Source organism: Zingiber officinale, chromosome 1B (assembly GCF_018446385.1).
Source record: "Zingiber officinale cultivar Zhangliang chromosome 1B, Zo_v1.1, whole genome shotgun sequence".
Lineage (NCBI taxonomy): Eukaryota > Viridiplantae > Streptophyta > Magnoliopsida > Zingiberales > Zingiberaceae > Zingiber > Zingiber officinale.
Genome location: NC_055986.1, coordinates 114,273,971 through 114,298,449, shown reverse-complemented (window position 1 = coordinate 114,298,449; position 24,479 = coordinate 114,273,971). Strand labels below are relative to the sequence as shown.

At 38.9% G+C, this 24,479-nt stretch overlaps 5 protein-coding genes across 11 annotated transcripts; 3 read left to right on the top strand and 2 right to left on the bottom strand.

Moving 5' to 3' along the window:
- The first annotated feature begins 307 nt into the window (after window positions 1-307).
- Window positions 308-6,862, top strand: LOC121973900 (protein MAK16 homolog A-like). Of its 6 annotated transcripts, none has more exons than XM_042525225.1 (10): window positions 308-566; window positions 1,344-1,467; window positions 1,573-1,682; window positions 4,743-4,861; window positions 4,940-5,037; window positions 5,176-5,263; window positions 5,337-5,471; window positions 5,552-5,663; window positions 5,870-6,018; window positions 6,463-6,862. In XM_042525225.1, the coding sequence occupies exons 2-10, from the start codon at window positions 1,406-1,408 to the stop codon at window positions 6,508-6,510; spliced, it is 921 nt and encodes a 306-aa protein (XP_042381159.1). In that variant the 5' UTR covers window positions 308-566; window positions 1,344-1,405; the 3' UTR covers window positions 6,511-6,862. The 6 variants fall into 6 exon arrangements, with proteins under 6 accessions (XP_042381159.1, XP_042381161.1, XP_042381160.1 ...); XM_042525227.1 differs by having other exon boundaries at window positions 1,340-1,467; window positions 5,337-5,468; XM_042525226.1 differs by having other exon boundaries at window positions 1,340-1,467; window positions 5,555-5,663.
- Window positions 6,863-7,547: 685 nt separating this feature from the next.
- LOC121973982 (ADP-ribosylation factor-like protein 8c) lies at window positions 7,548-10,564 on the top strand. Of its 2 annotated transcripts, XM_042525229.1 has the most exons (6): window positions 7,548-7,701; window positions 8,775-8,856; window positions 8,945-8,977; window positions 9,065-9,186; window positions 9,887-10,048; window positions 10,135-10,564. In XM_042525229.1, exons 1-6 carry the CDS (start codon window positions 7,664-7,666, stop codon window positions 10,250-10,252), a joined length of 555 nt encoding a protein of 184 aa, XP_042381163.1. In that variant the 5' UTR covers window positions 7,548-7,663; the 3' UTR covers window positions 10,253-10,564. The 2 variants fall into 2 exon arrangements, with proteins under 2 accessions (XP_042381163.1, XP_042381164.1); XM_042525230.1 differs by lacking the exon at window positions 8,775-8,856 and having other exon boundaries at window positions 7,574-7,701.
- Window positions 10,565-11,510: 946 nt separating this feature from the next.
- LOC121974008 (HMG-Y-related protein A-like) lies at window positions 11,511-12,586 on the bottom strand. The gene is made up of 2 exons (XM_042525231.1): window positions 12,399-12,586; window positions 11,511-12,313 (listed from the first exon to the last, which is right to left on the bottom strand). Exons 1-2 carry the CDS (start codon window positions 12,438-12,440, stop codon window positions 11,816-11,818), a joined length of 540 nt encoding a protein of 179 aa, XP_042381165.1. The 5' UTR covers window positions 12,441-12,586; the 3' UTR covers window positions 11,511-11,815.
- A 2,188-nt stretch (window positions 12,587-14,774) lies between these two features.
- On the bottom strand, window positions 14,775-15,477 carry LOC121973966 (abscisic acid receptor PYL10-like). The gene has a single exon (XM_042525228.1). The coding sequence runs from the start codon at window positions 15,442-15,444 to the stop codon at window positions 14,827-14,829; it is 618 nt and encodes a 205-aa protein (XP_042381162.1). The 5' UTR covers window positions 15,445-15,477; the 3' UTR covers window positions 14,775-14,826.
- Window positions 15,478-19,844: 4,367 nt separating this feature from the next.
- Window positions 19,845-24,043, top strand: LOC121973883. Its single transcript, XM_042525220.1, has 6 exons — window positions 19,845-20,244; window positions 21,492-21,577; window positions 21,670-21,789; window positions 21,871-22,689; window positions 22,764-22,971; window positions 23,090-24,043. The coding sequence occupies exons 1-6, from the start codon at window positions 19,938-19,940 to the stop codon at window positions 23,635-23,637; spliced, it is 2,088 nt and encodes a 695-aa protein (XP_042381154.1). The 5' UTR covers window positions 19,845-19,937; the 3' UTR covers window positions 23,638-24,043.
- Window positions 24,044-24,479: the final 436 nt, after the last annotated feature.

The window sequence follows — 24,479 nt, the reverse complement described above, 5'->3', positions numbered from 1 at the left end:
AGAAGAGAGAGAAAAGAGAGAAATATAGTGGAAAAGAAAAATGGGAGAAAAAGTCAAATTGTTAGCAGGGTAAAATAGGAAATGTATTTAACAAAGTATATTCTTTGGTAAATACCAAAGTAATGTGCATCTTTTAGTAAATTTAGATATCTAGATGCGCCCTTTGGTAAATTGTCGTTTTTTTTTAAAAAAATTGACTATACTTGAAAATGATATATTCTTTTAAAAAAAATGTAAAAAGGGTAAAATTGTCTTTTAAAAATTGTTTAAAATTTATACCATAAAAACCCTACAACTTCCTCTCCTGACCCGGCGTTCTGTGCTCTGTTCGTCGCCGCCGTTGCCTCAATTCCTCATAGTTCGTCGGCGGCGTCGCGTCGCCGTTAATCTCACCGGAACGCGGCGGAAGCTGCTCCAATTTTCTGACCCTCTTCGGTGTGAGCGGCGGACGGCTGTTGTTGTTGTCTTTTATCGAAGAGCAACGCCTGGTAATCCGTTGCGTTGGAGAGTGGCATCCTTCTTCATTTCTTCTAAACGTCCGTTGTCATTTCGCTCTTCCCTCGCAGGTATGATACGAACAACTCGATCAGATTCACAAGAATATAGTATTTAGATTATTAAGCTAATAACAACTGGATTTTTAAGTCAAATTTAGTGTCTGTGCTTGATTAACAAGCAGCATGTTCTTGAAATTCATATCCTGGGAAATTTCACGAATTCATAACATTAGGACATCATCCAAGTACTATTAGTCTTTGTTAGAACATTGTTTCAAAGTTAGAATTGATTGTTCAGCTTAGTTTGCAGCCTTTGCCTCTTTTCTACACCCTTGCCTTTGCTTGGTTAGTAGTTAGTTACATATTTTACAACTAACTGTAGCTTATCTTAGTCAGCAGTTTAACTACGTAGTTTGATATTAATCCAAACTAAAGCAAACCAAATAGGAAAATTAAATTTTAGCAACTTATCAGTTGATACAATATGGTTTATCAGCTGATGGATTGCTGATAATTAAACATGGGAGGCTAATATTTTCTTTTATTTTTAATTGAAATCAGATCAAATCTATTGGTTCATTTTCAACAATTTTTATTTATCTTTAGCTTAAATATTAATTTTCAATCGTAATTGTAATAGTATGAATTTCTATCACCTTAAATTATTTATCTTTGGCTTATTTATTATTAATTGCTTCTTTATAACTATGATTCACTATTCTTTTGTATTTCTTGAAGTATATCAGCTAGTATACTATGTCAGGTTTCAAAATTTATGATGGTTGACTGTTCTCTTGCATTTTACATCCAAGGATCTAATCCTATCCTTTTGAAAGGGCCAGACAGATCCTCTTGCTCCTGTCATTTATCAATCTCTATTGATTCCTTGAAGAAATCTACCTTAAGAGATGCAGCACGATGATTTGATATGGCAGGTCATAAGGAACAACCACTGCAGCTATATGTGCAAGTACAATCTCCTTGTCTTTTGCCTTTTGAATGTACCAGTCCAATCAAGTTTGATGAATGAATTCTCCAAGTCCTAAGATGTTGTTGCTTTTGGCCATTGGCTTAGGATCACAACAGGGACATTCTGTAGAAATCTATATAATGTCACTGGAATATGCAATCGCAGCTCCTGCCCTCTCGCGAACAGTCGATATGCTACTATTCGTGATCACGATGGTATGGAGCTAGATCATGAAATAATTTTTTGATAAATTTTTTTATTTTGATGATTGTTCTACACTCATCTTTACGTTTTTTGTATTCATGCTGCGAATAGTAGTAACTAAAAAACAGATAAATATAATATGTAAACTTTAGCAATTCTGGTGGGAATATGGTGTATGGAAGAAATGTATTTGTTATAAAATGGCATGTCATATTGCAAACAATGTAAGAGATTGGTGGATAAGATGTGTGAAATTCAATTGTATGCATTCTGATCAAATAGACTATGTAGGTTTGATTTGTGGTGGATTTTGTGATTCTATTTGGGGTTAACTATAATCTCATCAGCCACATAGTTCACTCTGATCAATTAGTTATATATTGAACATTGTCAACTAAGCAAGATGTCTCAATTAGTGTGTATATATCGAAGACCAAAGTTAGCAACACCAGTGATTTTCATTGTATAAAGTTACTAACTTCAATCTTGCAAAGTACTAACTTTTTTCAGTCTTGGAAGAACTGTTACAGAGTGAAACAAGCTAGGTCAGAGGGGCGGCAGTTAACAACAACCTAGTATAAAACACGTGGAGGAGTTAAATGGCCAAAAAAATGACCATGTTAACAGTATTATAATTTCAAAGCTTGAGGAGTTCAAGGGGAAATAGAAATGCACGGTTGCAAGTGCATATAAAAGTTAACATAAGCACTTTAGGGCACAATAGTGTAGCCACAGGGCAATGAAGGGGACAACTTGTATACTGATGTGGTAAAATGAAAATCGTGAGAAGGATAGGATGCCTGGCCACAACAAAGAAAATCAAATTTTGTTGTTTGGGTACTTTAGGGTGGAAGTGATTTGTACAAAATTCTGAATTTTTGCAAGCATTGACTGTTTCCTTAATATGTAATTGGGCGATGCAAGAGTGAAAATTTTCTCAAAAAGCCTTAACACTAATGTTTGCAAGGTATGTTTAGGTTATTGGCTATATCTTTTTACAGTTTCCTGGACAACTTAGTATTGTTCACACTGATAAATATCAAATAATTGCATTACCACTAAGTTTGGAAACTTCATTACAATTGACCTAGACTTTCTAAGAGGAAAACAAGCTGTTTCTAGTAAGCCTAAGATGCAGATGGCGAGGTGGAGAGAATAATGCATCAGTATTAACAGAAAATGTTGGTGCAGGAAACACTAGATAATCGAATCCAAGTTTTGATAATGGTAAAGGTTCAAAATTAAGGATTATTGTGGTTCTAATAAGTCTGACTGGGTGTGCAGGAAAGTCCTAAGTGAGTTTAGGCAAGGTAAAAATCCAACTGACTTATTAGGTCTTTCTTGTCTAGTCGCAACTAGGGCTTCTCTGCATGGTGTCTGGTCCTCTTGATCCAGACACGGGAGCCCCCACTTCCTTTGTTCGAGGTCAATATTCTACTCACATAGCTTGATTAGACCATAACTATTGTGCTCAGTCGACGGTTAAGTCTTCTAGCAGTTTGAGCTCTAATACCAATTGTAGGATCAAAAAGTGCTAGAGGGGGGTGAATAGCACTCATGGTTTTTTCAAGTTTTTCGCAAGAACTCGGAGAGAATAACGCAAAGTAATAAATGCAGCGAAATAAAATAAAACTTGACACAGGTTGGTTTTATTTGATTCGGAGCATGTGACGACTCCTACTCCAAAGCCCGCGATCATTAAGCACTTTCGTTGGGCAATTCACTATAAGCTCGAAGAATTACACTGAATTTAGAATTTAACTTGTATGAAAATAAAACAATATACCGACAACTTACTGAAGAAACTTGAGTGTAGTCATCGGAGAAGTGTTTTAGCATCGTAGAGAAGTTTCTGGAGCAACCCATAAGGATGAAAGTCGTATGAGTTGTTCCTCTTGAGGTGCTGGCCAAACCCTCCTTTTATAGCCTTGTCCGAGCACCCCCACAAGGCTGATGTGGCATGACTTCAACAAAACTCTATCCGACAAACTTTATCCATCTTCGGATGCCTGGACCTGTCCGGGCACCTGGACTGTGATGTATGCTATCCAATCAGCGTGCACCACCTCAGCTCTTGCTAGTCATTCATTCGGTCCCTTCCCGAGCGCCTAGACTAACTCCGGGCGCTCGGACTATCGGGCGCTTGGACTGTGTTCGGGCGCCTGAAGCCCCTTTTTCCAACCACATGATTTCCTGCATCATAAGGTTAGCACAACAAACAATAAAATGAAAATAAAATATTTGATAGTCTTCGGATTGTCCGGTTCTGACTTTCGGATTTTCATGAAACCCTAGGTCGAATCGACGCCTACTGTTCCTTCTACGTGGCAAGGAAGACTTAGTAAGTCAGTTGGACTTAGGGGCAAGGAGTCCTAGTAGGTCGGTTGGACCGAGGATCAAGAAGACCTAGTGGGTCGAGGATCGGACGTCAAATGGATAGACTTTCTGCGAGGGGGACCTGTGATCCTTTGTTTGAGGGGGGATTGTTGGATTTGCAAGGTTGTAAACAAAGTCCCACATTGGAAACACATGGAAAAGATCATGGGTTTAAAAGAAAAAGATATCTCCATTGGTATGAGGCATTTTAGGTAGAGTCCAAAAATAAAACCATGAGGGTTTAAGCCCAAAGTGAACAATATCATACCATTGTGGAGATATTTAAATTCTTTTGGTCCTAATAGACAGAGAATATTGGAGAGAGCTGCAGGGAGGAGATGAACAACTAAGGGTGCGTTTGGTTTGCCCCATTTTCATTTTCATTTTCTGAAAAACGTGCGTTTTTCGTTTTTTAGAAAATGACTTTTCCGCGTTTTTCATTTTCTTAGAAAACGCTCTCCCATTTTCTTAAAAATGAACGTGGAAAACGCAAACCAAACGCGTTTTCCATTTTCTCAGAAAATGAAAACAAAAAATAGCATGGAAAACGCAAACCAAACGCCCCCTAATAGTTTCAAGGTTTCTAGTTTGAATATCGTACTAGCGAAAAATTAGTTATTTTTTTCTCTATGATGATTTTGTGTTGCTTTCTCTGTAATTTTCTGATTCATAATATCCCAACTTATCTTCTGCAGGAGTCTTTTACTTGTATATGAAAACAATTGAAAGAGCTCATAAACCAAATGAACTGTGGGAGAGAGTTAAACTTCCAAGAAACTATGAGAAGGCTATTGAAATTATTGACAAGCATATGGTACTGTTACTCTCACTGACTAGTTCTTGAAATCTATCTTTGAAGTATTGAATGATTTGCTGTTTTTGTTTTTCTCAGGAGTTTTGGCCTAAATTACTTGTGCACAAAATAAAACAACGACTAACCAAAATGACTCAATGTCGAATCCGCATGAGAAAGCTCGAATTGAAAGTGAGGTATGCAGTAGTCTTAGTCAATAATGTCCAGAAAGAAGAAGAAATATTCTTATTTTCATTATCATGGTCGTTATCATCATCATCATGCCATTTATGTTAGGGAATGATTGACATTGCAACCTTATGCCATTTACTTAGGGAAAAGATAATGACAGTGCCCAGAAAGGAGAAGAAGAGAGAAGCTAGGAGGGAGGAAAAAGCGGAAAAGGCTGCAGTTTTGGATAAGGTTACATTCATTGCTTTGTGACTCTTCATCATCTGTAGCACTCCATTTAGTGTAATTGGTTATTTTGTGACAGAGCATCGAGACTGAACTGCTAGAGCGCCTGAAGAAAGGTGTTTATGGTGACATATACAACTACCCTGTCGAGGCATATAATAATATCTTGGAAATGGAAGGTCTCCAACCAAGTGCAACTGAAGAAGAAGAAGAAGTAATGATCAGACTCATTCTACCTCATCTTCTTTTCTCACAACTATTTTTGGTAGACAATCCAGTTTGTTCTTATTTTAGCAGGAGGCAGAAATAGAGTATGTTGAAGGCTATGATGGACTTGAAGAGGAAGAGGACATGGAAGATTTTGATGGTCTCTTGAATGATGAATCCTTTATGGGCAATGATGAAGGTAAAAACTTTTCCTCTAATCCCTTTATCCTCCAGGTATTTAGATTGATGTAACAATAGCACAAACCAGCAATAAGTAAATTTCTTAATGATTATAGGGAAGATATATAAAATGTAATAGCTGTACTGAACTCCATGATTGGTAGTATGCTCAGCTTGATTATTCATCAGTTTGGACTTCCTGAGCAATAAATTAATTTGGTACAGATGGAATGCAAGAAGATAATGAAGAAATGGATCGTTTAGAACAACACATTCCCAAGAAACTACGAGCACTGTTGGAATCTAAATCACAAAAGACAGATGGTGACTATGCTGGCAAAAAGCCAAATAGAAAGGGCCGGGTAATAATTGAGGTATGCATCATCTTCTTAATCAGCTGGCCCTACTAAATATCTTCTAAAATGCTTTTACTAATAATTAGCTTCTCAGCACCAGTCACCTTCGTTTGTCCTGATTATAACAGCTATAAATCATGTCTGAAGTTCTTTCCATTTACTTGTTTGTGGCAACTGCTTAGTAGAGAATTTTTTAAAATAGGGAGATAGTCGGCTGTTTTGATACAAAAGAGCCTTATTTGGCCATGTGGCCTTTTACCCTTTGTTATCTGTTTTATCATCCAAGCAATGTTTTCTTTTTGTCTCATGAATAATACCTTATTGTTTTCACCTTTGAAATGAGACCTTGGAGGTTTTATGTTGCCATACGATATCAATTTGAATTATTGTTCTATATTTCAAATGATTCTTCAAAAAACAAGCCGTTAAATGACTATCGCTATGCTTATATTTGGATTACAGGTTGAGGAGGAAGGAGATCCAAAACAGAAGGCACTTTTGTTAGATTGATTTCCTACATGTACTTCCTCGACAGTCAGCAGTCATTTGTTAAAGATTCGATGCAGAGTTTGGAGCCGACAACTAGACTATGCGACTAATGCAACATCTAGTTTAATTTTACTCGAAACTCAGTCATGCGCTATGAAGAGCTCTTGTTTCATAAAATCTCTAGTGATGGTATTGAATCAATGCCTCATGGTCTGTTGTAATCCCTTCAAAGACAATGTTTTAGACTTCTTCTGGGTTGCATCAGGAAGCCACATGTCGTCTTGTTTTAGATCGTTGGGCACTCTAGAACTCGTAAAATTGTAGCCAGAGGTAATATTTTTGAATTGCATCTTTCCATTGTTTTGTTGTAAAATTGTTATTAGGCCGTGTGAATGATTTGACAGAATATGATTCCCTACTACATGTAGGCAATCATCATTTGAAATATCGAGTTGTTCTATAATCATTCTCCCATCTCATGGTCGGCTATAAATTGACTTCGGATCTGGGATGACTAGATTATAAAGTATGTTCAAAAGAAAATTTAAATGTAATAATTTATCAGACCATGAATCATGATCGGCTATAAACTGCCTTTAGGTCTGGAATGAATTTCAAATGTTAGTAGTCGTTCGTGATTTATCTTTTTCGTATTGACCTTGGGACGGATTGACGGGGACGTTGAGGACAAACGTATTCATCTTTTGTCATAATGATCAATTATAAACTGACTTTAGATTGGGATGACTAGATTAGAAAGCATTGTTCACAAGAAAATTTAAATATAATAATTTATCGGATAGATAATTTAAACTTAATAATTTATTCTCTTGAATGACTAGATTGTAAATAATGAGATTTTGGTATTTCTTTTTAGGGAAGATATTAGCAGTTAAAAAATAAAATTAAACAACCTTCCGATAGAATCTGAAAAAAAATGAAAATAATTAATAACTGTTAGTTATTCAGTGTTGTTATTTTTATTATGTATTATTATTATAAACTGATATAATAAAATTAAACAATAAAATAAAGCGTGTTCAAAATCCAAAACTGGATGGGCCTTTCAAAGTGCAGATTTTCCAAATAGTCGATTCTTAAACGGCGCTTCTGTTGTGCAGTGGCGTGTCTTCTAGGGTTGTCGGCGATCGATCGCTCCTTCGCTTACTTCGACATGGGACTTTTGGATTCCTTACTCAATTGGCTTCGGAGGTACTACCTTCTTCGTTTTCTCGCTCTCACCTCTGTTCCGGACAGGATGCTTGTTCGGAGATCCCAAAAATCTGGGATCTTTCTTGTGTTTAAGTGCGTTTCATCTCGAATTCCGAACCTAGGACTCGTGGATGATTATCGACTTAATTTTTAGGGTTTATAGAGGGAAAATAAGGATTCCAATATATATTCAATTTTGCCAAAAAGATTTGATTTTCGTTGGTGTTTGCTTGAGTATCCCGCTGGATTAGAGGGACCTCATCTTCAAGACCTGCTTGTGGAATGTGCCTTGGTTGGATCATGATGGGAATTGTTATTCGCATGGAATCTCGCCTATGAAAATGTCTCCTTGCCATCAGAGAATTGTTATTCACCTTCTGTTTTATTATATATATATATATTTTCCTTCTAGGAAATATGATTACCTCAACTCTGTTCCGTATTGGTTTATACAAGTAAACTCCATCGCTTAGTTCATTGTTCAGACTGTTTAGTATATCGTGCAAATGCCCGCTTGATTGGGCATCAAAGAGCATCCATTCTATACATATTAACGTGATGTGTTGCTTTGATTTAATTTTCAATTTTCCAAAACTTTGCTTAAGTTTTGGAACCTATGTGAATGAGTAATTTTTAATATTTATTTGAAAACTTTCATTAAAAAAAAATTGCTGATTAAACATTAGAATTTGTATAAAGGAGAGGTAGCTGTGATTTGGATCATCAAAGAATCTAAGTCAGTTTGCCTCACCATGTATCCTTTATTAACAGCAATACATCGGTACCTTGTGTGGCATATAAAAGTTATAGATTATCAGGCATGAAAGGTATAGTTCATTCACATTCACATAGAAAAATCAACTCGTAGCTTTTTTCATGGATGAGGTACGAGCATTTAGTCTCATGTGCAATATATATTTTTTCTTCTTAATTTGCTTTCTTCAACCTAGCTATGTGTCATACTAACTATACTCTGTTCGATTAAATCCATATGGAACTTAGAACCCAAGACCAGAAATGCCTTACTTTCACAAATCACGATTTAGTTCTATTCTTAATTGTTCTCTCTGCAGTCTTTTTTTCAAACAAGAGATGGAGCTTTCCTTGGTTGGCCTTCAAAATGCAGGAAAGACATCTCTTGTCAATGCAATTGCAGTGAGTTTAATTCAGAAAATCATTTTCTATTTTGTTAGTTTTATTCAAGTTTATTCTATTCTGATTGTCACCCGTTTGAAATCTATAGACTGGCGGCTACAGTGAAGATATGATCCCTACTGTATGCACCTTTAGCTCAACATTTTCTTTTGATGCTCAATCATTTAGCAACTTATTAAGTCGTCCTAATTCTTTCTCTTGAAACCAGGTTGGCTTTAATATGCGGAAAGTCACAAAGGGAAATGTTACCATAAAGCTATGGGATTTAGGAGGACAAAGGAGATTTCGCACAATGTGGGAGCGATATTGCCGTGGAGTCTCTGCAATTCTGTAATTTTCTTTCACTGTCTCCTCCTTGACCGCGTTTCCCCTTTTGCTCGATGAAATGCATTCTTCGTATTATATATTTGCAGCAAAATCTTCTTTAGTTGAATTATATGTGTAAATAAGTCATGAAAATGGATTAACTATATAGCAAACTCTATAGTTAATAAAAGAGGAACAGGCAGGTAGGGCTTAGACAAGCTGGATGGACGTGTGAGTGAATCGAATGAATCAATTGCACTGAGTTCGCCAGTTTGGTCATACGACTTGGATTTGGCTAAAATATCCCAGTCCATCAAAATATTTTATGCTGGAATATCTTATCATTCTAATGACTAATAGCTTTCGAATAAACTAGAGCATAGGAATTTATTTCATTTTGTGAATCAAGCTAAGACTGATTTTACTCAGGTGAAAAGTTAGGAATTCGCAAACTTGCACATGGGGTTGGATAATTCATGTATATTATTGGCTCATGTTTACTCTCCTTAGCTTGCTACTCGAGTAAAGCCAGCTCTAAGAAAAGTTTTTCCTATTTCATATCTAATCAATTCCATTCCCCTTTGACTAGTTATTTTTTATCAGTTTCATTCCATGAACCAAACACACGAAAATGAATACTAAAGGAAAATTTCGCTCTAGTTATTTAGTTCTAAGTTCTACTTGAGTTTTTTTATCAGTTCATTCTCTTCCATAATGTCGACAGATATGTTGTGGATGCCGCAGACAGAGATAGCATACCGATATCAAAAAGTGAACTACAAGACCTTCTACAAAAGCCGTCACTCGGTCGAATCCCCCTACTTGTTCTCGGCAATAAGATTGACAAGTCGGAAGCTGTCTCTCAACAAGCTCTTGTTGACCAACTGTTAGCACACTATTTTTTTTCCTCGTCTAATTGATTTCTCCTTGCATATCTGTCTTTTCGATATTAATTTGGTTACCAATCTGCAGTTCTTTGGAGGACATCAAAGATAGGGAGGTATGCTACTACATGATCTCATGCAAAGAATCCGTAAACATCGATATCGTTATCGACTGGCTCATCAAGCATGCTAGGAAAGCAAAGTGAAAAAAATCAGCACTGCCATGGTATGGTTGTATTGGTTCCTTGCAATAATATGTTGAATGTAAGTATCATGTTTATGTGAAATTATCACTTCACCATTCAAATATCGAAGTCTCGCGGAACTTCTTTCGTCTATAGATATCTCGAGGGTTCGCCGGTTCGTAAAATCGTCTTCTATGTGTACAGTGAGGTTGTAGATCAGATGTTTGATTTGTGAATTTGGCACAATTTGTTGCCCCTTTCATAAGTGTTAAGGTCATATTGAGAAAATATGTACTAAAATTATCCTAATTTTATTGCTTTTTTTTTTAAAAATAATTTGTTTTGGTTTATTCTCATGGCCATCACTTGACCCAATATTCTCTCACGTGCTGTCACGTGTTGTTATTCTCTAACCAGCTCATTGCTCTATCACTTCTCTTTTTTTTAAAAAAAAAAATCTTCTACAAATGCCCTCGAAGTTTTCACAATACTCAATATGACCTCGGATATTTCAAATGGCTCTACAATATGACCTCGTTATTTTACGTGAAGGTTCGCCTTTAACTTTTGAACTTTTGAGGACCATCGTGGAACTTCCCCAAACCTCACTTGCCATGTTCTTAATCAAATCTAAAATTTAATTCGCTGATATAAAATAAAAAAAGGTTTCTTAATTAATAATACTTCTAGTGCCGAAAGTTGCCCCAAACCAATAATATAAAACAATTAATTAAGCCTAAGCTTAATAGGCCTTAATTGTCAAGTAATTTTCATTTTGTTTTTTTAGAACACTTTTTAATATGCTTCAAATTTCTCTTTCTAGAGTGTAGCCTCAGAGAACCCTTAATAGGGCATGTTTGAATGAAAAAACAAAAAAAGAGAGTTAAAGTTGAATTGAAGGGTACAACTTCTGCCCAAATAAAGCTAAAATTACTTGAAAGAAAAATGGAATATACCCTATAATTTTTAGGGTCAAGAGAGTTATCAACCAAGGGGACTACACTGTCCTGATAACACACAAAGCACCAAAAGATTCAAAGACAATGACCACAAAACACAACTCCTTTAGACCACTAGACTAATTCCATTTGCTTGCTACATTCCAAAACCCCATCAACATCCCACGGCTCATCATCGAACATTCAACCCTAAATCACAGTAATTTACTGATTCAAATTCAAAACAATAAGGTAAATGAACAATAACTGACTGTTTACTTGGGTGGTACAGACCTCCCATTTCGAAGAGCTGTCCCTCTTTGTGAAAACTGAGTAAACAATGACCACACAACACAAAGTGAAGACTTTTTTGTATCTGTAAAGCCACGAAGTAAACAGAGACTAAAATGCAGTAGTTTGCATGCAGAGTTGCACGAGAGGAGAAGAGTGAAGGAAGCACTGCAACAGTTTTGGTCAGTGACTTTACGTACAGCAGAAAACTACAAACAGCTCCACATAATTTACATGCAGATTCCAAGCGCCACCATTGACCACGAAGTTCCATCTCTAGATTACTACCAACAACGCAACAAAGGAGAAGAGAACAGTTGAGATATCAGCATTAGCAGTTGACTTTGCAGTTTGATCATGCCGCGTCAGTCACTAGAGCAGGCTCGGCGGTGGGCTTCACCTTTGGCGGCCGCCCCCGCCCTCGCTTGACCACGCCTCCGGTGGCGACGGGAACGCTGGCGGCGGGACGCGAGGCGGCTGACTTGGGCGGGCGGCCGCGCGGCCGGGGGATGCCGGAGGTCACCTTCGTGACGGAGACGGAGAGAGAGTCCTTGGGCTTGGGCGGCCGGCCGCGGGGACGCGGGGAGGGGGCTTCCTCACCGAGGGTGGGCGCCGGCTTCGGCTTCGGAGGGCGCCCGCGGCCGCGCTTCGGCGGCGAGTTTGGGCCCGGCCGGAAATAGTTATTCTTCAAGAAGACGAGCTCGCCGGTTTCACGCAACCGGGCGAGGTGCGCCGTCAGCAGCGACGCGTGCGACGGCGGCAGGTCGTTGTACCTGGCCTCCAAATACTTGGACAACGCCGACTTGTTCGACCCGTTCTTCTCGTTCAGAGCATCGATCGCTTCCATTATCATCTGCCGACAAAACCACAAGCATCAAGCTTAGGATTCTACACTGAAATCGCCGGTGAAACATGCTAAAAATCGGATTTTTACGCACCTCAGGGTACGATTTACCGGAATCTTCATCGTTGGCGGCCATGGCGAGGGCGGATTGGCGAGGGCGGTGGAGGAAGGAGGAGGATCGAGACGGCTTTTTAATGGACGAGAAAGGGAAAGAGAAGAAGAGCAAAATAAATTAAAAAAACAAGGGAAAGAAATTGTAAAAAAAAACACATAAACAGAAGACGATAAGCCAGAGAGGGAAGAGGGCAAAGTGTTTGTTTTGTTCGTCGAGGAGGGATAACCAACGGTGGGGATGTTCCGAACGGCAGGGGAGCGAAGCTCGATGAACGGTGGGAATAGTAGTCACACGGATCAATGACCTGGCAGGCTCGGAGAAACATAATCGGGCGCAGGTCTTTTTTGACGCTGCCCGGATCCGCTAAATCCCCGAACTATCATGGCGTCACCGCCTTATTCTCTCTATGCTACCCTAGTCGACGGGTGACCTTGATTCGCCGGCTCCGGCGGAGGAGAGCAATTGCGGACTAGGAAATGTGGAGGATTCTACTGATGACGAGTCATAGGGAAGACGGGCGATGAGTGGTCAGTTTGAGTTACCGGTCAAATATGAGGATGACGATGAGAGTTGCAAACTTTGGATTGTACTAAAGAAAAGCTGAAATTGGACTGAAATAGAAGGAAGATTACAGAAAAAGCTTCTCCAAGCGAGGATTTGGTATGAAAATTTTGTAGTTTTATTTGATATATTAATAACGCATTGTCTTCTCCATTTGTGCTACTACCTTGTCGGCAAGCTCTTCCTGAGTTCTTTCTTGTGACAGCGATTTTATTTTTTGTAAATTTGTGGAACATGCACTCTAATTCCGAAGCAGCTCAACTGACGAACTTTAAAAGTTTGTTGTTTGAATTAATGTGTGTTGCTTACTTATGCATGGTTAAAGATTACTCCTTTGTAGTTAATGTTTCCTCCTGAAATAAACATACACAGTGAAATGGTTTGATCCATTGTATATATATATATATATATTTTGTGTTATGTTGTGTTCAAATTTTAACTGAGTTAGTGTTTATCTTTAATTACATCACCTTTCTCATTGTCTTTATGCAATTAGGCAGTTAATTATAGAGAAAGTCTGAGGTTATATTCATTTTTTCCTTGTAGGATAGAAATGGCTGTTACAGTATGTTGTTCCTCATGATTACTGATCTTTGAATCATTGGTTACATTTATGTTTTTTTTTTCTGAAAATGTTTAGTTCTTCTTTCCCATACACTCGAAGTTGTTATAGAATCTTGTGTGTTCTTTTGAATGCATGCTCTTGCCTACACAAGAAACTGAATGAGGATAAATTATGCTCAATTACTAGAGAATAGTATTCTTCTGACTCCTCTTCGTATTGACCTCTATAACTTGTTATCCTAATGACATTTAAGGAGTCTAGAGTTGAAATCGCTTTGGTAGAACATGGATATTGTATGTACTCTCTCAAGCATGCAGAAGAAGAGGAAGGTGCAAACACATCTTGCAGTTCTTAAACTGCGATCAAGGTATCGGCACTTAGCCATAAGAATGTGGTGCAGGTATCGCACTTGGTGTGCTGAGAAGCAGCGTTGGAAGCTGAGGAGGGGAAAGGAATCAGGTAGGAGTAAGATGTAGAGGAAGGGGGAGAACTTGATGGAATCATGCATGCAAACATGATCCTCGATTGCAGCCTGGCCTTGCTAAGGAAGCCTAGTCATTGAACTTCCTTCGTGTGTCACTGTGTGTAAAAAAAATAGGTTTTAGTCACACAGATGGACACAAAATAGGTTCTAAAACTGTGGTTGCCGAAGCTCCCAGAATGGCTCCATGGAATGGAAAGGAGAGGGATTCTCTGTTTCACTTTTCCTGTGTCCCCATATCCCATTCACTATCAGATCATGTATCCTTGAGATCTGACATGATCTAATGGCAGGAGTAAACTCACCCCTCAGGAATGGTAGGATGGATCCATCGGAGAATATGCAATAACAGCGCATCTTTATCAGCTTGTTTTTAGTATTTGGATTTTCATCCGTTTAAGATCGTTGAATAATGAAAAACTAACCATCTTTATAACGTGTTTGCTAGTAGTTAAGAGCATACCTTAAGGTACTCATTCTCTTTCTTCTGAATGTATCTCGTAGCCTCACTCTTATGCTGTAAATTCTTCTTTTAACCAAAAGAAAAAATTGTTAGGCTCTCTTGATTATGTTTCATTGTTCGTAGAATCTACAGGATCAAATCTTTTGAACTTGTTACAATATTTGATTGTCTATGAACATCATAAAGCTTTTTTCATATTATGAGCCTAGAAGCCCTCCTTTATTAGAATATCAGATAAAGCCCAAATGGGATAGAGCACAAATTGGAGGGGTTTTTTGGTAAAAGTTTGGCTGGCAGTAGAATCCTTTCCCGAGACTCATTGTGCCCTTTCACTAGTTCACGCCGGCGGAAGCGCTGCCTCCGCCACTGAGGCGAGATTCTGCAGGTTGAGCCGCACGACGGTATCCGCGAAGAGCGTGGTGTCCTCCACCGTGTTCCCCTCGGGCACGTCCACCACGTACGACTCCAGCACCACTGTATTCCGCGACTCCTCCCCGTCGCCTCCCCCGACCTCGTCCACCGTCGTCACCGATCGGTAGTTCCGGAGCCGGTGCTCGCCGCCTATGATGGTGAATCCGATCGCGCGCCGGGCGTCGTCGAGGAGGTCGAGCCGCTCCATGCTGGTGCTCGCCGGGAGGCCCGTGATGACGCTGAGCTCGCGGAGGCAGCCTGGGCGGAGGTCTTCGCCTCCGCCGGCGTCCTTGAGAGCGCAGCTCCGGATGAAGTGCTTGTAGACCTGGGGGCGGTCGAAGCGGCGGACGAAGGACCACACGGTGGCGGCCGGGGCGCGGATCCGCTGGGCGAGGATGGATGAGCACTGGCCGGGCCCAACGTCGTAGCGGTGGTGGGCGTCAATCACCGGTCTTAGGGCGGCGTACTCATCCTCCGTCAGTCCCGCCAGATGCTCCTCCTCCGCCGGCGTGGATCTTCTGGGGCCGCTGTCGCCGTCTTCCATGGTGGAGTTTTGCGGTGAAGGGACTCTCGATTCAATTAGAAATAGGATATTATTATTATTATAAAAAAAAGAGAATAATAAAGAAAAGTGGCACATCCTCAACCGTCAAAATAAAAAAAGGATTTTTTTCAAAAAAAAAATGAATAAAAAGCGAGATGATTGATTGGATTGGGGGTATTGGTCCAAAGTGGTGGGGCCCAACAGAGTGCGTGTAATTATTGCCTTTCGAACAACTCAATAAGACGGTCCACCATCAACGATACTAATCGCATTATATTATTTATATTGCTTTTTTTCAAGGCGTATGGTTTTAATTCAAATTTAAAATAAAATAAAAAATTCTAATATAAGAATATGTGTATGTCTATAATCATAACTATTAAATTTCATTTAAACATAACAAATATAAGCAGTACTAAAGTTTAAAAAAGAGTTAATAAGGGAACAAACTATAACCAAATAGAAGAATTAAAGAGTACAAAAATGGACAATAACAAGGAAAATTTTCCTCGATGAGCAAAACTAGAGAAGTATAGTTTTATTGGATATTCCATTCTATTATTGTCGAAGTTGTGGAGTTGGGTAGAGGTTGGTGGAAGAAAAGGAAGTTTGTTTTCTCACACAACGAACAACTAAAGACAAACGTAACATTGTGATACGTAAGTTGTTTCGTACCTTTTGACACGGTAATAAATTGGCATATGATTAAAATGGTTGTGAGAAAAATAAATTTTATATGTTTAGCTCAATAAAGCATGCATGGGAGACAAAGATTAGCGCCGTGACTCATTTTTATTATATTATGAGTAGTTTGATTATAGATTGTGATGTTATGATGATGAGGGGCTCTATTTTATTATTATGATAGAGGTTAAAGTTAAGATGATCAATATGTAGAAGGCATCTATCGGTCAGACGAAAAATGCCTCGATTGACAGAGTTCAACTTCGGGCGAACGGTTACCCCCGCTCCGCCTGACAATAGACTCGACATCAATCGAGTACGCGGACAGTGGACTTCCGATCGAGCGACTATCTCACTTGGTCCAGCAACAGATCACGTGGACAGTGGATTTCTGGTCGAGCGACTATCTCACTCGGTCCAGCAACAGAGCACGCAGACAGTGGACTACCAACCGAGAGGCTACCTCGCTCGGCCCAACAATAGAACACACGGGCAGCGGACTATCGGCCGAGCGACTACCCCCGCTCGGCCTGACAATAAACTCGACATCAACCAAGCACGCGAATAATAGACTTCCAATGAGCACGCGGATAGTGGACTTCCAGCCGAGCGACTATCCCACTCAGCCTAACAATAGAGCACACGGACAATGGACTATCAGTCGAGCAACTACCCCGCTCGACTCAGAAACAGAGCACACGGACAGTGGACTACCGGTCAAGCGATTACCTCGCTCGACCCAACGAAAGAACATGCGGACAGTGGGATTCCGCCCGAGCGACTATTCCGTTCGGTCAAGCAACAGACATAGCAGACTATCTTTTGACATCCTTTTGGGAGCTAGTGCCGCTGACAGGCGGTATGGTCAGATAGAGGATCGTATGACGGAAGCTTTCATTATCACTTCAGATATATGCTCGACACGTTAAGATATTGTATCAGGGATACTTTACTGATAGGTCTTTTCAGGAAAAGTTTTGAGGCACGTGATCACCTTGGGAAGCGTGTACATGCGTTACCGGATCTCTATATAAAAGAGGGGTCCAAGCATCGGCGGAGGTATACGATATTTTACTGTTGCTACAGTTTTCTTATTGCTCTGCTTACTGCTTCTTCTTTTTCATCGGAGACTGACTTGAGTATCGGAGGACCATTGTCGGGATCCTTTTCTTGACTCGGCACTGACGCCATTTGCGCTGCAGGTCGCAGTGAAGTTCACAAGAGATCAGCGGGATCACCACATCCCTAATATCCATCTCATTAATTTTCAGACAGAATTACGTTACTTATCTAATTTCAATCGATAATTTTATAGATTAACTAGTGAATTTGATCCAAGCAACCTTCTTATTCATAAACTCTTTATAATTTGATAGCTTCTTTTCTCGTCGAAGAGTGGGATTTATCGGACTCCAAAATCTTGAACCAGAGCTTCTTAGATGTATATTCTAACCCCAATTGAAGATAAATAATGGCTAGTCATAGAAGAGCATGTGTCATAAGGTTTAGTCGACTGAATGAATTGATAGAGATGTGGGGGCTCACATGGATGATGATTTGGCGGCCGAGTCATCCCTCGTGATCGGTGGTCCTCCAACTCGACAAGATCGTTTTGTCGTATTCTCACGAATCAATGGGTGGCCGAGATTCCATCTCACAGCATCAAAAGTCGCATTTTCTAGATCCCAATTAGATTTATTTATTTATTGATAATCTAGGTTTTGGACGTAATTAATTTGGGAGACGGATGATTTTCTTCTTGATTGGTTCGTCGTAAATTTGAAAGTACAAATGACTCCTTATACAATCGAAAAATCTCCTGTAGTAAAATTGTAGTTGAGATTTAAATTATTTGGATAGTTTGCTAAACGCTTTGTTATCATATATTGAGGCATATTAGTTATTTTTCTTATTGTTTATTGATATTTGTTTTTTGTTAGAATTTATTGAAAAAAAAAATTGTGATGGACGACGATAGGTTTGGCAGTTTGGGGAATGGTCCAAGCCAGTGGGACCCACGACAGCTGTCTCCAGTTGTTGTCTGTATTGTGGCCGTCGCTTTTGTGTTGATTAATTGCATTATTAGTTTACTTAAATTCATTTATTTTTGTAAGGAAATGTCCGGATTCAACAATTCGCAATTCGCAATTCGCAATTCGCAATTTGCACCTTTCGGTTCGAAAAATTCTCAATTTGGGTTCCTCTAGGCCCAAATATTCCGTAGTTGGTTTTTGTTTGGTATATTTAAATCACAACGCATTTTATTATCTCTTTATTTCAAGGTTGATGTCGAAATTTATTTTGTAAGAGTCGTATTTGACGATTTTATTAAAATATAGATACATATTAACTATTTTTGGTGAAATTTATAATGAAATTAAAAGTTTTCTTTTTTTTTTCACTATTTTTTTTAAATTTTTAAATAATTTTCATGGATTATTTTATATAAAAAATATGTATTATCATCATTCTTTTTAGTCTCACATTTTTAGATTTAGCGAAATTTTTTTATAAATATTTGGATTGATGATATTAAAAAATATATTTTTCTTATTTTTTGATTAAAATTAAGTATGATATTAAATTGATTTTTGAGAAAGGATAGTTGTTAGAGTAGTTAGGGTATGCCACACTTATGTAGTAGTGCAACGCATTCAATTTTGTAGATTTAAAGAATTTCTTTAAAATTATGATGCAGTGACATGGCATTAAAAAATATGAATTTTTTACTGAATTCATATTTTTTATATATATATTATAATACTTTTAAACATCTTAATACATAAATATCGATATTATTAACTATATTAAACTTAGTTTTTGACTTTCTCCTCTTAGTTATTTTGTCTATTAGTTTCTATTATTAATATTAATTTACTTTACATAATAATGACACAATAAATATACGTCATGTGTGCTTTGTAAGTTTGCTCACATATTAAATTAACATTGCTAATAATTAGGAGTTAAGGCGACAATTATTCGAAGCATTATTTTGTTTAATTATTTTTTAAATTAATAAGCAAAAGAGATAAACGTTATCCAAAAGATGTCCGTGATTATTTTTCTTATTGACTTCTATTATGTTACAGCGAGTCGTTATTTAACATTCAAGTTTATCGATTTTTTTATGAGTTTAAAGTGTTTTTTTAATCCATTTATGAAATATTTGTTTACTAAATAGTATTTCTTTAGTATTTAGGTATATATAATCAATGTAGAAAAGAAAAAAATACAAGCGATTATTTAAGCAATAAATGTCAACGTATTAGGACTAAAATTCTAAATATGTTAACAAATCAATATTTCATAAATATATAGTCCAAATAAAGCAAATAATGATCTTGTATTAATATTGCCCGAACCCGGTCTAACTCCATCGGGTTGAACCAAACCGAGCAGGAAAATCCGTGGAAATAAAGCAAAAAAAGCTCGTCTCGGAACACCGTCACAGACACGCATCAGGAATTGTATCTACAAGAAACGGGCAACGTGTGCCTAATGTATTTTCCTTTCCGGACAAGCTATGGTTTATGACGTAATCAACGCGTTTGACGAACACCAGATCTGATGTCGGTGGCAGTCTCGTAATTTTATAGAAAGAACGGGGGTGTGTTCGGGAGATCATCTCGCCGTCTCGGTGCTTTAGATCTCCGCCGTCGATGTATAATTTTGTAATTATGAAACCGATAGAAGTATAAAAATCTAATCTTTGATCTTGCATTCGTTGTGCGGGGAAGAGAGAGATAGATAGGGAGAGGGGGAGGCGATTTCTAGGGTTTCGGCGAAGGTTTCAGCTCCTGCGGTAGATGGAGGAGGCGAGGGGGGCGTACGTCCTGTGGCAGGAGGTTGTGGTGTCCAACGACAAGGGGCGGCGGGTCGTGCACTACTACCTCAAAGGCGCTGGCGGCGGGGCGGATCTGGCGGTGGTGGGCAGGGAGAAGAGCGTGCGGCACATGTCCTACACTGTTCCTAACCAGTTCGCTAGATCTCTCATGTCCAGGCCGCATCTCATGCCCTCTTTGCCATCTTCGTCGTCTCCGCAGCCTCCGGGGCTCTCATTCAAGTTGCGCTCCAGGAGGGAGGTCGTCGACTGGCTGTCTTCCCTTGTGTCAGGTATGCCGTCCAAAAATTTAACTGAGGTGTGATTTGGTACGAATAACCTAAGGTGTTCTAAAGAAACAAATAAAGAAGAACAGTTATGGAGGAAATTCGGTTTTGGGATTGTTTGTTTTGTGTTGGCGATTAGCTCTTTCGTTTGTTCCCCAAAGTTTCGCTTTGCTTAAATCTTGTAAGCAAAATACTTTTTTTGTGGATGAATCTAAATCCTATGCGCGATAAACACAGAATGAAGAAAAAGCAGACCCTTTTATTTAATTCACGATGAGTTTTTCTCGTATTCGATTTGTCGGGTTAGTATTTTTTCATCTTGTTTCCTGATCTTCCCTTGAAAGATAAGTTCGCATCGTCTCACGTTGTATGACCATATCATCTTCTATTAGAAGGTTGAAAGTCACGAATTTTTATAACCAGGAGCTATTTATGAAAAGATTTGCCGTTTTATTTTGCTGTGCATGATTGGGACTCTGGATTATCATATATTCCTTTATTTTTATCCCTTTTGTTTTTCTTTCTTATAATATCCTTGTTCTTTTCCTTTGTTCTCTTTCTCCAATTATCCTACTTGCTATCCTTTGTACTCGATTTTTATGAGCGTTTGGAAATATTTCTTCGCTTTTTGCCATAAGTTCGATATATAGTCATAAACCACATGGGTTGTTCATGTCTTTGTTTTTTTTTCCGATTTAAATATTTCCTTGATTCTCTTTTTATGTTGATTATCTCGCTTTATGATTTCACCTTTTTTATATGTCTACCGTTTGTTTTTATGGGGTTTACCTGAAATTCGAATTAAAGAACAGGCTAAACTAAAGGTAGCCTGACGATCCCTTGCTGTTATATGATTCAATATTTTTGTTTTCTATTCATACACGATCTTGTTTCCTTTGCATCTGTTGTTTTATTTTCTTTAGATCTATAACGCTTTCAAGGTTTTTAGCTTCTATATTATATTCCTGAATTGCTTCTATATATATTATTCTTCTTAGAACGACGAGTGTTTCCTGTTATAACATTGTTTCTAGGCCTGATAATGATAATACAGGACGTGTCATGTTCTACAATCTTTTGCTCATTTTTTTGTGAATTAAATTGTTTTGTTGCGATGTGTTCCACCTCTATTCTAATTTTAGTCTTTGATATAGTTTCTTTAGTTAATGGGTTCCTTGCTTTTTTTCTTTTACCTAATTTGCAATTTGTTCCTTATAGCATTTTGATTAACAATGTCATATTCATATTTCCAGATCCCCTTGCTACTGCTTCTTCTATTACCTGTGATAGGTATGGAGATGCTGATATTTATGAACCTGGAGATATGCCTGATTTCAAGGTACTAAAACTAATATGTATCAATTATTCATTTCCGTATCGATGTTGATAATTTTTGTTTTCTTATCGTCTATGTCACTGCTGTGTGTGCAGTTTCCTTCGAAGAAAACAAGACATTGTTCAAGTGAATTTCAATGGTTAGGTGCCCCATGGCAATGCAAAAAAAGGAAAAGGCATTACCGTTCCTTCTCGAAGAATGGGGTTACGATTTCAGTAAGTACAGTCGCATTCATTTTTTTTTTTTTGCTATATTGCTATCACTTGCACGCCCTAATCTGGTGGATTCTTGCATAGGTTCATGACTTTGTCTTTGTAATGGTGGAAGAGAACAATAGGCTCGTTGCGTATGTGGATGATTTATACGAAGACTTGCAGGGTCACAATATGGTTGTGGTACGATGGTTTCACAAAGTTGATGAAGTTGGTATTGTTTTGCCTCCCGACACTAATGACAGAGAGATTTTCTTTTCTCTTTGTCTTCAAGATTTCAGTGTTGAATGCATTGACGGATTGGCCGCAGTGCTAAGTGCTCAGCACTTCGAGCAGTTTCAGAATGAGGCACGACTCAGCACTTGTAGACCGTATATGTGCCGTAGGCAAATCAATAATGATGGCGTCAAGCCTTTTGACATAACGCAGCTCCAAGGATACTGGAGCCAGGACTTAGTGCGGTCTATGCCCATCTTTACCTCTCCCTTTAAGTTGCGATTGAAGATAAAGTGTGGCAATTCTAGTTTATCCGTTGTCAGAAAAAGTGACAATAATTCTCTTGGTAGTTTGAAGAGGATGACGCTTACGCATCCTGAGGACCGGCATTCTGCAGAATCATCTGCGAGGAATAAGATGAGACCTACGAGTCTTAGTGTCAGCAGCAAGTTCAGAAAGTGTGCCACCAAAACCCTTTCGGGTTCTGCTTTGATAAGAAAAGAATTGTTTAAACAAAAACTTCAGCAACAATTTTGTGCCGGGTACCATGTCGAAGTTCTTTCTCAGGACAGCGGAATGAGGGGTTGCTGGTTTCGGTGTGTGATCCTGAAGAGACATGGACATCAGGATAAGGCGAAGGTTCGGTATCTGGACATTCAAGATCCTGATGAAAAAGGCAATTTAGAGGTAGGTATTAACATTCCTGATGTCACTATTGTTATATCTCGCATGATTGTTAACTCTATTTTCCCCTCTTTCAGGAGTGGGTTTCTCTGTCCCGAGTTGCAGTGCCTGATAAGTTCGGTGTTCGGAATGAAAGGCCCATCGTCCGTCCAAATCCCGCGCAATGCGACATCATCCCCAATTTTGAGATTGGGGCTATTGTCGATGCGTGGCAGCATGATGGCTGGTGGGAAGGCATTATGATACGAAAAGAATCCGATGGGCGACTGCACGTGTATTTTCCAGGTAAAGTCCGTGATGCCACGACGAACAGCATATGATATGTTTTTACCCTTTTGGAAGCATATACTGTCAAGTTCTCTATGTTGCTGATCATCAAATGTAATGTATTTGATCGATGCAGGAGAAGACTGTTTCTCTATCTTCAGTGAAGGGGAGCTGAGGCAGTCGCAGGATTGGATCTGCAACAAATGGAATGTGATACCGAAGAGAGTCGATATCGCAATTTCTTTATCGTTGCGCATCAAGGATCCAACTGGTGCTGAACTGACACATTCTAAAGCACCCTCCCTAGAGCATCTCAGCAAAGTAGTTGACAACTCACCTGCTAACACCATCAAATACGAGAACACGTCGAGTGGGGATTCATCCAGCGATAAAGATGCCAACAGCTCAGACCTAACTAGTGGCTTTCAGTTCAAACTGAAATGGAGTACTTCAAGGAAGAGGAAACATAGGAGGGAAGTAATGCCCGACGACGTTTCCTCCCCCTTAAAGAAACAACACTGCCAGACTAGCAGCAGCGGTAGCGAGAATTCAGAGGAGCAAGATGCCTGTGGAGGCAGCAGCTTCGCGCTGCCTAAGTCATTGGCTGTCGATCGTGACAACTGCAAGACCGGAAGTGACCATATCTTCAAACCGCCACTCTCCAGCCTGGTCATGTCCCAGTAAAGTTCCATGATTGTACAGCCTCTCGAATCCGGAGTAGGGATATCGAAGACTTAATTGGAGGTTCAAGGTGATTGCAGTTTTCATGCATTGCCGTGCTCTCCCAGTAGCTCTTCTGATGCAAAGGGGTTTTGCAGGTGAGCCCTCACGCACTCCAGCAAATGCTTGTTGCTGCTGCTGCTTTGTATTTATGGTTATTTAGGGGACATTAACGGGGATGAGGAAGATGAACACTTTAAAATGATGGTTGTAACCCCAAATTTTGCTTTGCTGACCCAATTATTTTAGATAAACGTCCTTATCCCGAGCATTTATTACACTAACTCTTGTACTAGCATTTTATCAATCAAGAAGACATTCATTGTTGATTGGTAACGCAGTGGGAATTTTAAATTTTAATTTATTATTATGTTTTTGTTGTGACGCGAGATGTTTACTTGGTCGTATTTGGTGAGCAGAACGATGGTTGTATGCTTTGAAACGTTTCCTAGTTGTTTTTTGTTTTTTCCTTGGTGGTTGACCAATCCACCCATTTTTGTTTGGAACGGGGACCTTCTTGGCAAAGAACACCTTGGATTCAAAAAGTCAGTAGGGGATTCTTCTTCGAATGGGTGATGATTTGGTGAAGTTTGCGTCTTGGACTTGAGATGATTTGGTTAGTCCAAGGGAAGGAGCGAAAGAAGAGAGAGGGAAATTATGAATTGACTATAATATCCTATTTTCTTATGAGACCTTAATTCATTTTTTTATAAAAAGAAATTATATAGGAGTTGAACAAAGACTTACTCGTGGATCTGCCCACGGGCCGAGATCCGGCTCGAGATCGTTACAATTGATTTTTTTAA

Bases quoted from the DNA above. Each gene is read 5' to 3' on its own strand.
- LOC121973900 (XM_042525225.1), top strand. From the start codon at position 1,406: ATGCAGCACGATGATTTGATATGGCAGGTCATAAGGAACAACCACTGC. The intron at 1,468-1,572 runs GTACAATCTCCT...CCATTGGCTTAG, and splicing joins CACTGCAGCTATATGTGCAA to GATCACAACAGGGACATTCT. The intron at 6,019-6,462 runs GTATGCATCATC...TTTGGATTACAG, and splicing joins AGGGCCGGGTAATAATTGAG to GTTGAGGAGGAAGGAGATCC.
- LOC121973982 (XM_042525229.1), top strand. From the start codon at position 7,664: ATGGGACTTTTGGATTCCTTACTCAATTGGCTTCGGAG. The intron at 7,702-8,774 runs GTACTACCTTCT...TTCTCTCTGCAG, and splicing joins TTACTCAATTGGCTTCGGAG to TCTTTTTTTCAAACAAGAGA. The intron at 8,857-8,944 runs GTGAGTTTAATT...TGAAATCTATAG, and splicing joins CTCTTGTCAATGCAATTGCA to ACTGGCGGCTACAGTGAAGA.
- LOC121974008 (XM_042525231.1), bottom strand. From the start codon at position 12,440: ATGGCCGCCAACGATGAAGATTCCGGTAAATCGTACCCTGAG. The intron at 12,314-12,398 runs GTGCGTAAAAAT...TTTTGTCGGCAG, and splicing joins CCGGTAAATCGTACCCTGAG to ATGATAATGGAAGCGATCGA.
- LOC121973966 (XM_042525228.1), bottom strand. From the start codon at position 15,444: ATGGAAGACGGCGACAGCGGCCCCAGAAGATCCACGCCGGCGGAGGAG.
- LOC121973883 (XM_042525220.1), top strand. From the start codon at position 19,938: ATGGAGGAGGCGAGGGGGGCGTACGTCCTGTGGCAGGAGGTTGTGGTG. The intron at 21,790-21,870 runs GTAAGTACAGTC...ATTCTTGCATAG, and splicing joins AGAATGGGGTTACGATTTCA to GTTCATGACTTTGTCTTTGT. The intron at 22,690-22,763 runs GTAGGTATTAAC...CCCCTCTTTCAG, and splicing joins ATGAAAAAGGCAATTTAGAG to GAGTGGGTTTCTCTGTCCCG.